The sequence below is a fragment of the Zootoca vivipara genome, chromosome 1 (genome assembly GCF_963506605.1).
Source record: "Zootoca vivipara chromosome 1, rZooViv1.1, whole genome shotgun sequence".
Classification (NCBI taxonomy): Eukaryota; Metazoa; Chordata; class Lepidosauria; order Squamata; family Lacertidae; genus Zootoca; species Zootoca vivipara.
The window spans coordinates 26,585,568-26,598,622 of NC_083276.1; the positions used below are offsets into that span (position 1 = coordinate 26,585,568).

At 43.4% G+C, this 13,055-nt stretch overlaps 1 protein-coding gene across 6 annotated transcripts in view; it reads left to right on the forward strand.

Moving 5' to 3' along the window:
- Positions 1–13,055, forward strand: part of CEP128 (centrosomal protein 128) — a 181,036-nt gene that overhangs the window by 24,182 nt on the left and 143,799 nt on the right. For all 6 annotated transcript variants that reach the window (XM_035107853.2, XM_035107862.2, XM_060272451.1 and 3 more), the window contains 4 exons: positions 1,204–1,320; positions 8,095–8,181; positions 9,938–10,012; positions 12,112–12,244. In XM_035107853.2, the coding sequence (XP_034963744.2) occupies positions 1,204–1,320; positions 8,095–8,181; positions 9,938–10,012; positions 12,112–12,244 (412 nt within the window). The remainder of the gene's footprint in view (positions 1–1,203; positions 1,321–8,094; positions 8,182–9,937; positions 10,013–12,111; positions 12,245–13,055) is intronic.

Consider the following 13,055-nt stretch of genomic DNA (forward strand, 5'->3'; position numbering starts at 1 on the left):
CATAATTAGCTTCGCTTTTTTGAGTTGTGAGAAATAGCTACGCAGGGCAGTGGAGCCTCACTGGTGAATAGATTTCCAGCTCAGTCTAACTTTGGTTTTTGAGGCTTCTCCAGGCTGTATGCTCAAGGCTGTGATCAAATGTTCCTCCTGCTTTTTTTCCCTTTTAAGAAGAAGAAGAAGTTTGAGATTCTCTTCACTCAAATGCTGCACATGTACCGCATGGGTGCAGACATGCCACACGCAGACATGATGATAGCCTGTTCCTCTGACGCTTTCTTTTCCTGCCTCTTGTGTTCAAACCTTGTACTCGCATGCAAAGCACTATATGGTAACAAGGAGGAAAGCTCACGTGTGGCAGTGGTCAACAGGTCAAAAGAACCCAGTCTGTTACCGAAGAGACTTCGGGTTTTAGCAGATGCACATTGATTACAATGCTTTTTAAGTTTTTCGTGGTTCAGGATACGCCCCCAAGTGAATTAAGCAGCACTCCCTGCCTCGGCTCCACCCAAACGCCCTGGGCATTCTAGAATCATGGAAATGTAGAATTGGAAGGGACCCTGAGGGGTCATCTAGCCCAACCCCTTGCAATGCATGAATCCTGCCCATGACCATCCCTGGGTGGGCTTGAACCACAAACCTTCTGGTTAACAGCCAGACGCACTGACCCATTGCACCACAGACTCCGAAAAAAATGCGGCCTTCAGCCGCGGTCCCATGTGAATCAAACTGCACAATGTTTGCTGCATTTATATAGCATCTTTCTGCCAACGTACCTGAGGCAGTTTACCTTTTTAAAAGAATACGACAAATAAATGGCATGGAGTGGAAGGCTTGGGGAGGTGGGGACAGTGCAACTGGAGCCAGTCCTGTAGTTGTCTTTGCTTACTTGCTTTGCTTTCTTTTTCCTTCCCATGGGGCAGGTGTTTCTCTTGGCCCAGTGAAGGGAGGTGTTGTTGGAGGGCACAGACAACCTGAGTTTGCCCCAGTGTTGTCTCTGTGCCCTCCCCCCCTCGTTTTCCCTCTTCTTTACCACAAGGCAGATAGGCATTTCAGTGCTCACAAATGGAGGACTTCACAATTTTATTTAGGCCTTTGCATTTACTTTGCTAGAAAAACAAGTTATTATTATTATTATTATTATTATAAAAAACTTTCAATACCAGAATAATTTCCCTTCTCCCCCAACCCCTTTTTTCGTTGAAGGTGTCAGAACAGGTGGAGAGGAGGCTTCAGGAGATAGAACGAGAAATCCGCTCGGAAAGGCAGCTTGTTGAAAGACGTCAGGATCAGCTGGGACACATGTCTCTGCATCTGCAGGAGGTATGCAAAGCAGTCAGGGGTTTTTTTTTAAAAAAAATACGTACAGAACTGCATATCTATCTGGTCCTTGCTCCCTGTCTAGTCTGAGCTAATTATTTCAAGGGATGACTGCCATTTTTGCAGATGCATTTTGTTGTGCATCAAGTGAACTGTCAGACAGCCATACATGAAAGGGGTTCTCTTCCCTGAGGCAGCGAGTATTTAAAGCGTTTTTTGGTTCTGAGCAGGCTTTGGGGTTTTTTGTGTTTCTTTTTAAACATCTTCAGTTACACCTAAGATTTAAACTGTTAAAAACGCTGTTAACAACCACCTTGTGAATACTGCTCTCTTGAAGCCTAAATATGATGTAATGAATAGCCAGTTTCCTCGTGCTGTATAATCAGCTTTGCTTGAAGCAAAATGCATCTGGCAGAGTACAAGAGTTTGTGCTGTGGAGACAAACTGAGCTATTGTTCGCTTTTTGAAAAGGCAAATTAAGGCCCTTTTGGCCCTCTCTTAGAAAAGAGTGTGTGAAATGCCTGCAAGAGTGGTAGAGAAATTACTGGTACTCCACCCCAACACTTGAAAACCTCGGAGAGATAAAATGTGTACTTTGTAATTTTAGATTTAATTTAAGTGCTTGGGCGATTATTTGGATAGTCATCTCTGACTGACTTTACTCTGGTGTCTCACAGAGTCTATGAAAAGTTTAATTTCATATTTGGTTGCCTTAATACATGTGGTGACCTATGTGCTTTTTAAAAAAAGGCAATTGCAGATTATACAGTGCAGTATAAGCCGGTGAGGATTAATTTAGATTGACACTTTCTGTTCTGAAAGAGTGACTCTCCTTTCGGAGGTCACGTTAAAGAAGAAAAAGAGAGAAAATAGCATACATTTTAATTTGGGTAAAGATTCATGTGCTCTTCTTGGGTCAAAGAGTTTTGAATTCTTTCTCTGTCTTTAAATTTCACGGAATGGTGGTAAAAGGTTGTGATCCATTAGAGTGGAAATGAAGGTGTTTAAGTTCTGCACAGTAAATTCTCAAATGGTCTAGCAATTTATTTATTTTTTCCAGATGTTGGTCACTTTTTCAGGAGCTATGTGCATTGCCAATTGATTTGCAACCATGCAAGTGCGCATTGCACCAAACCCGGAAGTGACTTTAAAAAAGAACCCAGAGAGGGCACAAAAGAAAACGTGAAAACAATGTCTGGCTTTCCCATGAGCTTTTGTAAATGCAATCCCAGGAGCCCTTGCACCGGCTTCTGAGGCATGTGGAGAGTTATCGAGTTTGAGCAAGGAGGTTTGGAGGGAGTGATTCTGGTGTTTTCAGGCTTCAATTATATGCAATTTCGCTGATGAACGTGATGCCTTGGAATGTAACCTCCGTGTAAATTGGGAGTTGCCTATACTGTTGTTTCCAAACCTCTGTATGCATTTTTTTTAAAAAAGAACAATAGCAGAGATCCAGTGCCAACCACTGCAGCCCCCTGGCCCAGCTTCCTACTCCTTGCTGTCATTTGCCTCTGTTGGAAGGTTGCGGAGCTTGCTGTGGCTGTAGAGACCGATGCGGAAGCCAGTGACCTGATGAACCAGGCCTTGCATTATGTTCTTACGAATTTTCCTGAACTGTGCTTATCATGAGGCTTTGATTGAATAAAAGAAATTTGACCAACACTCAAATCCAAGGGATGCCACTGTATAATAAAGAGTGGTTTGCCCAGCTTGCGCCCTAGGGAGGTCACTTTGGTGCTGCTAACACAGCGGTTTGACTTCACCCCAGAGGCGCGCTCCATTGTCTCTTGCGACAGACAGAAGCCAACTAACTAACTAACTAACTAACTAACTAACTAACTAACTAACTAACAGCTAGTCAACACAACTATGTATTTAGGGTAAGAATTGATTTCCTGCCATGTGAATTGATTTACATGGGATTTAATTTTCTTATCAGAGTTTATTTATCTTTTCAGTTACTTTCAAATCTTTACGATGCCAATGCATTTTGAGAAAAAAAAGCCTGCAGAATCTTTGTGGCCACTAGGAGCCAGTGTTTTGCCATCCGTGAAGAGCAAGGGGGCTGAGCAAATCCCATTTCACAGTTTCAAACCTTGTTGGAATGTGCTGAATTTCTTTTCTGTTTTTAGTAGTGATGGCATAGAGGTGCACATTTTATTTATACCCCCCTACGGTCCGGTCTGCAGTTAAATGTGTGATTTCTTTATGCGTGTTGCATTCTGGAGTGCTAATTGTTGTAAGGGCACTCTAAAATGCTTTCCAATTTCTCTTCCCACCCCCAATTTTGTGATTTGCACTTTTGACATTTTTATGCCTAAAGAGAGGCATTAGGGAAGGTGTGTGGAGGGGGGAGCAACTGAGCTCCTGGATGTTGGGGGCATTTCTTGAGACAGTGAGCATAATGCGGAACTGGGTATTCTGTGCTCAGGCAAAGGGTCTAACTCGGGTATCCCAAAACTTCATCCCTCCAGATGTTTTGGACTACAATTCCCATCTTCCCCGACCACTGGTCCTGTTAGCTAGGGATCATGGGAGTTGTAGGCCAAAACATCTGGAGGGCCGCAGTTTGGGGATGCCTGGTCTAACTAGTCCAGCATTTTGTCCCCAGCTGGTTCCCTGATTGGCCAACAGCAGCTATGGAGAAAATAAAGAGTGAGCTGAAGATCACCTTCCCACAACACACTGTCTGCATCCCCTAAGACAGTAGTGGTGAATCTGTTGCCCTCCAAATGTTGATGGAATTCAGCACCAGCCAGCATGGCCCAATGGTCAGCAACAATACAAATTGCAGTTTGGCAACAGCTGAAGGGACCCCTGTTCACCACCCCTAATCTAAGAGGCATTCCCCTCTCATACCAATAACAAAACACACCAATAACAAACTTAGTTGGTCTCTAAGGTGCTACTGGAAAGAAATTTTTTATTTAGGCATTCCTCAGTTCAGGACTGCAACTGGCTTGTCCCCCTGTCCATTCTTCAGATCTTCTTGCATTGCTCTTCTAGTCTCATTGGAGACTAGTCCCCTACAGCTGGTCCTATGGTCCCAAATGGGCTGTGCTTCAGACATTGTACAGTGGTACCTCGGGTTACGAACATGATCCGTTCCGGGACGCAGTTTGTAACCCGAAATGGTCGTAACCCGAAGCGCCATTTTGCGCATGCGCAAAGTGCAATTTCTGCGATTTCCGCGCTTTGCGCGTGCACAGAACGCACGCGCGGCGAAAATACTTCTGGGTTTGCGGAGTTCGTAACCCGAGGTGTTCGTAGCCCGAGGTACGACTGTATTTATTTATTCATTCATTCATTTAATTTGTCAGTCCCTTTATCTTGCCTAGGGCAACCCAAAGCAACTTCCAACCAAACAAATAGACAATAAGCCCCACATAGATACGTTAAAACCAAGAGGAAGGAGAAATGCATTAAAAACATCCCACCCACAAAGGGATGCACTGCACAAATATAATCCAGAGATGGATTAAAGTGTGGTAATGTAGTGCTAGACAGACAAATGGATGATGGATATGTTCAGTGCCCATATCCATCATTTCTGGCCCTGCCTAACCCTGGACGTGGCCCAACCCTTCTTAATGCAGCAGGAGCCTTGACCTCCTCCAGTGGTGGAGGAGAAGAGGATGCTACTGGTTCTGGGCTGCATAGCACCTGTTCCCTCTCAGTGTCTCCTGGGCGATAAGCAGTGATAAGCAGTGGGGCCTGTAGACACCTGGCTTTTTGCCTCTTGTCAGTGCTGAGTGATTTTTATCAAGGAGAAGAGTTGTGCCGGCTGGGCGGATCATTGAAAAAAACTTGCCAGCCAGGCTCAGGGATGGTGGTGTTTCTGAGGATGCTCCTGACCAGCCAGCACGACTTAAATGTTTTAAGTAAGCCCACCCCCCACCCCCGGAAGGAACTTACATAAGATCAATGGAAACAAGACAGTCCCTGCCCACAAGTTTACAATCTAAGGGGTGCTTCCTGAAGTCACACATGTCAGTTCTTATATTGATCAGCTGGAATGGAGGGAAGGAGGAGTCAAGCAGAGCTGATCTCAGCAGGGCTGATGGAGTGGTCCTGCTTTCCCCCTCTCCCTCTGCCAGGTGGCAGTTGATGGAGGAAGGAGCTAAATAGGGCTTGTCCTCCAGGCAAGCTGGTGGAATGGTCCACCTTTTCTTCTGCTATAGCTTGACAGAATGCTGCTGCTTGGTCCTCTGTAAAAGGATCTTCCTTTTCATGGGCCTTTGATCCGATCAGAAGTGTTTTTGAGAGTCCACGTGTTGAATAACAGCTAAATTGCACTTATCTGCCTGTTTGACACTCCCGAAGAAGGTTGGTGAGGCGCGTCCTCCTGCTGCAGAAATGGTGCTTATTCTTCCTTGGGAAGGATTCTCTTTCTCCTTCTTCTGTATATTTGGCATCCCTGGCTTTAATAGCACCATCCATCAATTTACTTGTGATTCATGTCTGGCTGATTGGTCTGCAATTTCCCAGGCTTAGAGGAAAAAAACCCCAGCTTCTTATTACATGCATGTCTTGAGAATAACCCTATTTAACAATTACTGTGCCTGTAGTACGCACCTTCTTATTTATTCTTCCATAACTTTTAATTAGAGAAATATAGCAGCAAACACAATTGCTCTTGACACCGTATGACACTGACTTTGTAATTGCTGTAGCTCTTATCTGAACTCGATTTGTCACTCCACAGCGTTATCGTAGTTTACTTAGATAGTTGGCTCTTTGGGGGAAAGTGTCTGCCATTAACATTGGGTGTATGTGTGTTTTTTGTTTTTTTAAGTTTTAAGTGTTACGCTCTTTGCAACACTTAATCATAAAGGACTGTTTCCCTCTATCCAGATAATCACTTTAAAGAAATTAAATAGAAACATGAACAAAGGGCTGATTCCCCTCCCTGGTAAATATGGGCTGGGATCCAAAGCGCCACTTTAGGCATTCCCACAAGCTTGAGCATGCCTGGTAGGGTTTTCTATCACAGACTGCTTTTGAAAGTCTCCTTGGTTTCAAAAGCAGCTTGCTGTGTATGGTGGGTGTCTGCTGTTTTGAGAAGCACAAATCCAAAGCCCCTCCTTCTGATCATGCAGAACCAGTTGTGTGGGTCTTTGGAATAGCCCCTTGGTCCAGTAGGAGACTGGCAGCATGCTCCCTTGGTTATTCAGCTATGGGAACTGCTGAATAGGCAAGGCTAGGCAGTAGCCTGGTTTGAACATACAGACCTAGGCAAAATAGGTTTGATTTACTCGCAGGCGTGGTATGTGAGAGACTCTGCATTTTTCTTGGTTCTGAAAATTTCCTTTCGTGTGTGTGTATGTGCTGTTTAGCCATATACCTGCTTTTTGTAAAACCAATACAGTTATGGACTATTTATTTTTACTGTACCTGGAAAATAAAATGGAATGGCTTATTTGAAATACCAGTGGGGTGAGAGATTGCTTTTTTATTTCATGTTATTGCTGCTTAATGGCCTAAATATCCTTCAGTGCTGCTTTGATAAGCTGAGGTTGGCATATTGATTTCCAAGACTGCTTTAAGATGTCTTAATGATAAGATGCCTAATTCCTATTCCGTGTTAGCGAAATCTTCCGCGGTTACTTATTGCTTCTAGTTTTTCTGCACTCTAGTATAACAGACATTGTAGATTTGTCTGCAAATATACAGCCTGCCTCCTGCCTGATGGCCCCATTGCTTATCACTTCCAGCAATGTTGGGTAGACATATTGAGTGGAAGTGCAATGCTTTTGTCAGATAAAGTAAAGGTACAGGACCCCTGGATGGTTAAGTCCAGTCAAAGGTGACTATGGGGTGCGGCACTCATCTTGCTTCAGGCCAAGGGAGCCAGCGTTTGTCCGCAGACAGATTTCCGGGTCATGTGGCCAGCATGGCTAAACTGCTTCTGGCTCAACAGGACACAATGACAAGTGCCAGAGTGCATGGAAATGCCGTTTACCTTCCCGCTGCAGCGGTACCTATTTATTTCCTTGCACTGGTGTACTTTCGAACTACTTGGTTGGCAGGAGCTGGAACAAAGCAATGGGAACTCAACCCATCGCAAGGATTCAAACCGCACGCGGACTCGAACTGCCGACCTTCCGATCGGCAAGCCCAAGAGGCTCAGTGGTTTAGACCACAGCACCACCTGATGGGCGACTTCCGATTGAGTGGCAGAAGAGGGCTGTTTAACCCAGGCATCCCCAAACTGCAGCCCTCCAGATGTTTTGGCCTACAACTCCCATGATCCCTAGCTAACAGGACCAGTGGTCGGGGAAGATGGGAATTGTAGTCCAAAACATCTGGAGGGCCGAAGTTTGGAGATGCCTGGTTTAACCCTTTCCATCCTAGCTATCTGTATAGTGAAAATTTCTCCGCACACCCCACTGTTTTTTCTCCTCAAGAGGTAAAAGATAGGGGATCTTATATATCTTTTGGGAGTTAAGATAGGTGAGGGAGTTTATGTTTTTGAGCATACATCCAGCTTGGGAAAGGGTTAAACATTCTGTGTTTTGAAGGGGGAGTTGAGGCAGGCTGAGGCTCAGCTTGCTTACTGGGGTATGGAAGCTAATGCATTGTGAGGTATCAAGCTTAGTTGCGGACACTATGCATTTGATACATCTATTTATAGCTTTGCACGATATAATCTCACACACCAGTGTGTTCTGCTGTGTTTGTGCATGTGTAAATAATACAAATGTCAGCATATTTTATAAATTAAGGCTTTGATGGTTTTGTAAAAAAGAAACAAATTCCCCTTTTCTTCCCTTCAAGGCTTTAAAACAACAAGATGCTAAAGCTAATGAAGTGGAAACTGTCTTGAAGAATAAAGTACTGAAAATGGAGGGTGAAAAAAACAAAGTAAGTTTTTTTTTATTAAAAAATGTTCATGGTGTAGTATCTTCATGTTGCAATTGATGCAGTGGCTTTTGCACCCATGCTTTAAAAATATGTAGTATGTTTGCTTTAACATATAATAGCAGGTATCAGCATCAAACTCTGTCTTTCATAGTAAGATGTCCAGCTTCTTTTCAGTGGCACATGCCCAGATTGTACTGCTTCTTCCAAGGTGACCGACATCAAGAATACTTAAGCCTGCATAAACAGGAAGGCGTCATACTTGTTGAGGCCCATGCAGATAAATTTGGTCCTTAACAACGGTTAAAACACTCACTGCTATTAAAACTAGGGGGGTAGGAGATGAAACCAATAAGATAAATGCAATAAAAAAGCAAGAATTAAAATGCAGCGAAAGCTTGGTGAAATAAAAATGCTGAACTAACCTCCCTTCAGAGGGATTTTCACAACTGGGGAGCCACCACTCAAAAGATCCTCTGTTGGCCCCTTGCCAAGCATACCTCTCTTCTGAATTATTATTCTCTGATCAATATTATTAGGCAGCAGTAGCCGGTGGCGGCAGTGGTACAAGCTGGGTGGCATTGTTCATCTGGCTTCCCAGTTCTGAACTTGTGTGGAACTTGGCTGGGTAACTGGCTCATAACTTCCAGAGGCCTTGCATTCAGCATTGTGGACCCAATCTTGTGGCCTTCCCTTTTGGTTGAGAATAGTCAGGTGCCCCCCCCCCCCCGCACTTAATTTCAGGCACTTGACTAAGACGTCCCTATTTTAGCAGGCCTTATAAGGCAGTTTTCTGTCTGTATGATGACCTTTCTTATTCTGTGTTCGTGTGTGTGCGTAAAACACATTTTATTCACACTGCTTCGGAATTCAAAATAGGAAGCATTATAGAAATACCTTAAATAAATAAATAGGAATCAGATTTGTTGCATCACGCCTGCACTGCACCAAACTCCCCACCCCTTTACCCTCTCAGTAAAAGGCAACCCCACTCAGCATTGGAAGCCAGTGAGCAGGACCACACTGCCGCTGTTATGCTGCCAACTGCTACTGTCATGCAAGTTAACACAGGAGGAGAAGGTCCTTGAAATATCCCGGACGGTCCTAGGCTGTTTGGAGCTTTATATGTAATAACCAGGATTTCGAATTAGCCCTGGACTCAAACCGAGTGGTGTGGTCAGGAAAGCCAAGTACCAGAAATTATTCTGGCTGCTGCATTTCGCAGCAGCTTCACTTTCCAAACCCTTTCAAGGACTAATATAACTATAACTAAGAGGGTATTTGTTGTTCTTTCAAGAACTTGTGTTCAGTTTTGAGTTAATCACAGACATCTGCAATGCCCATTCTTCATTCTGGCTTGAAATTCTGGGTGTTTCTTTTTTTAATGTGCCTTTGGGTTTTTACTTTCCCCCCCCTTCTCAACCTGGGATTTCTGGTTATTATGAGTCAAACAACCTTTCAAACTGCCCTGTTTTGCCACCTTGAAAGGGGAGCCCATCTAGAGTATGAGGGAGATAACACGTGCAACTCAGTTACATAACATAGTTTTTAGGAGAGGAAGAAATGCATGTATTTGTAAACAGATTGTTTGATCTAAGGAACCATTGGGATAATAGGCATTTGGTGAGCTTAGCAAAGTGTTGCATAGGAAATGAGCGTTCAGCAGACTTCTGGGTATATTAAGTATTGTAGCTAAATAATTCATGACATTACTAGGAGTGGAATGATTTTTTTTGTCACTCTTTCTAATCCAAATAAGCTTGAACAGGATTTGGAGCAGTCCCGGAGGAAACTGGATCAGTCGGAAAACAGCAGAGAGGTTCTTCTCCACCAGGTAACCACTTTCCTGTGTAAATACCTGTCTCCGTTCACAGTAGGCAGTGCTCTTAAAACTTTCTATCAAATAGAGTGGTGGGAAGTTAGAAATAAGCATGACAAGAAAACAGTCACAAAAGTGCATACCAAGCTTTATTACAGAATGATTGTTTATTAGTCTGGTTCTCACATGGCGCTAAGCTTAGTGCAAATGTGTAGGCCTCCAGAGAGGAGATGGTGCTTTGCTCCAGTCCAGTCATTGTGCTGCTATGGTAAACTATGGTTTGCCTTAGCATGTTGTCCAGACTCAGGCTCCTGGTCTAGCTCTCCCCGGAGAAACTATGAGCTGTAAACCAAAGGCAGGTCTTGGTTTCAGCTCATGATTTGTCTGCAGAGAGCAGAACTGCTACTCTGGGTTGAAGCAACGTGCTAAGCCAAGCTGTGGCTTTGCTTAGTGCAGCAGCAAAGGAGTCCGACATTTGCTCATTTGTGCTAAACCATGGTTTGATGTAGCGTAACACGCAAATGAGAGCAACATGACGCTGTTTTGCCAAAGTCAGCTTAAGAAATGTAGCAGAAGCTGACTGGCTTGCTTATCCTGTGGCATGGCATATTAATATAATGTTTTGCATTTTGTATCCTGCTCATTCTAGTGAAAGAACACTTAGAATGTGTGTTTGTTTGGCTTTATAGCTATTGGGGGGGATCTTAACCAGGTCTGCTGGGTCCAAGTTTAGCACTCTGTCCACTACACCACACTGGGTGGGTAGGGGAAGCTAGCACTTGAATATGTTGTATGAAAGCATGAGGAGACAACAAGCTACATGATAGCATTAGAAGCTTTAAGGACTTACCTTATACAGTACTGTAGTTTGCCACAGCTGGACTGTGCCTAGTGCTTGCTTTCAGGGATCACTCTGCATTTGGATCTTATTCTGTTCCAATTGACGCTCTAGAAAATTAGTTCTGCGGACTCTGTCACGCCAAATAAGACGCTCCATAGCTGTTTTCTTAGTTTGGTTAAAAATAAATTCTGACTTACGCATTCACAGCTGCATACCTATGGATATGATGAAATAGATTACACATTTACTTTCTTTGGGTTTAAAGGTTGTTTAATGTTGTGATAGTATAAATTACTGGGCACATTTCAATATATTTTGAAAGAGCAGAGAAAGTAATTTACTAAAGACAGTGAAAAGAGCGATTGGATTCCTCCACCAGCAGCACCCCACCCTCCGCCCTGGAACTGCTTTACCTTGTATTACTTTTGCACAAGCAAATTATAACTTTGCGAAAACAAATTGCCTTGAAGTGGCTAATCTCTCTGCTGGCCTCTAGCTATATAATTTATTCAGAAGCAAAACCAGCTAGTCAAATAAACCTCTTTGTGTTTCATTGAGGCTCGGTTGGTGTCCTTGGTTTTGTAACAGCCCAGTTTTGCCCCATCTCTGTGTTGCAGTGCACAAAATTACGCAGAATGCCCTCAGAGGGCCCAATGTGGGATTGTTACCCCCATTCCATACATGCATAGCCTCTGAAGGAACCTCTATGTGCTTGGGAACCTTTTGAGTAGGCAGAGTTTCTGACTCCATGTAGAGAGATCCCTTGCATTATTTTTCCTATTATTAATTCATTTAGATAACAACGCTTCTTTAAGAATGGCAAAGCAGTTTACAAAAGACGAAATAAAATGTAAAACCAAACTAATAAAAGAACCAAGGCTACTGAAATCCTCCAAAACAGCACATCAGTGTAGCAGCAGTGAGATGATACTCACTGGCAAAGCAGTATAGTGACTGATAAGATCAGAGGTCCCAGCGGCCTCCTTTCAACAACAGCATGAGGACCCAGGCAGTTTGATAAAGGGGGAGCCAGGCAGGGATATCCTCTTGAATCTAAAGCTTCCATTTAAAACAGAAATCTCATGCTGCTTATGCTTGGCTCATTGCTAAGTATAGTGTATGGATAATGGGTTATAGTCACATTTTGCTTTAGGGTCTTTTAAAGAATTGATAATGTCCGTGAAAATATGCCTCCACATTTTATTGAAATTGGTTTCTGGTTTGTTAAAAAAGCTGGCACTTGTCTGTGTATATGTGTGTGTGTGTGTGTTAGATTGAGGATCTTCGTTCCCAACTCCTTAGAGCAGAAGAGGAACGACTGAATCTGCACCATCAAATATCTCAGGTTGCCATGCATCACCAGAACCATCCAGCTGAGCAAAAGGATGACAGGAGGAGGCAAAGAGGTAACACTCTCTTTCCCACTACTATTCAGGACAGAAAAAAATACGACCTTATAGTAACTATACCATGAGGAAGACTCAGCACTTGAAATGGCAAGTCTTGGTTTACTGAAAGCTGGCAATAATAGAGAACTGTGGGCAAAATCAAATTGTGAAAAAAGCATATGTCTCAATGTCTGTTATTCACAATCTCAGCACATCGAACCTTCTCCTCATTGTGACCGAAATAGACAAAAGTTGATTCAGAGATTTATGTGAAATCAGTTGTGTAAATTAAATCTGAGCCATTATCGAAGCTGCAGTTTAGCAAACGCTAGGTAGTTCATATTTCATATCTTAAATTCTTGATTTAGCAAAAGCCTTGCTAATACATTTTTTGTTAGGTAGGCTGGCAACCAACTAGGATCTGATTTCTTACAGGCTGCTGAAGGATTGTGAATTGGAATTTGGGCTTGTCTTGTCTGAGCTGTAGGTCCCTGCTATCGTAATGAGCATGGTAGAAGTTGCACAGAGATAGCAGAGGTGGGCAGTAGTGTGTAAAAAATCTTGGGAGCTAGATTTGGAGCATGCACTAGAAGTAATTGCATCAGTAGGGTCTGGAAGCAATCCACTGAAATCTACTGTTGTGTGCTAGCCATTCATTTTCAAAGGGCTAGTAGGGGAGCGCTGTGTGGCAGTAAATGGAGGTTGCAAATCAGCTGTGCTCAGTAGAGCTCAGCTTTGGTCCCTGCATGTGATGTAGAACAAATCAATACAGGTTGATCTCTAAATGTGCCCTGCTGGTATGCTTAAAACGGCTATAAATAGCAGTTGC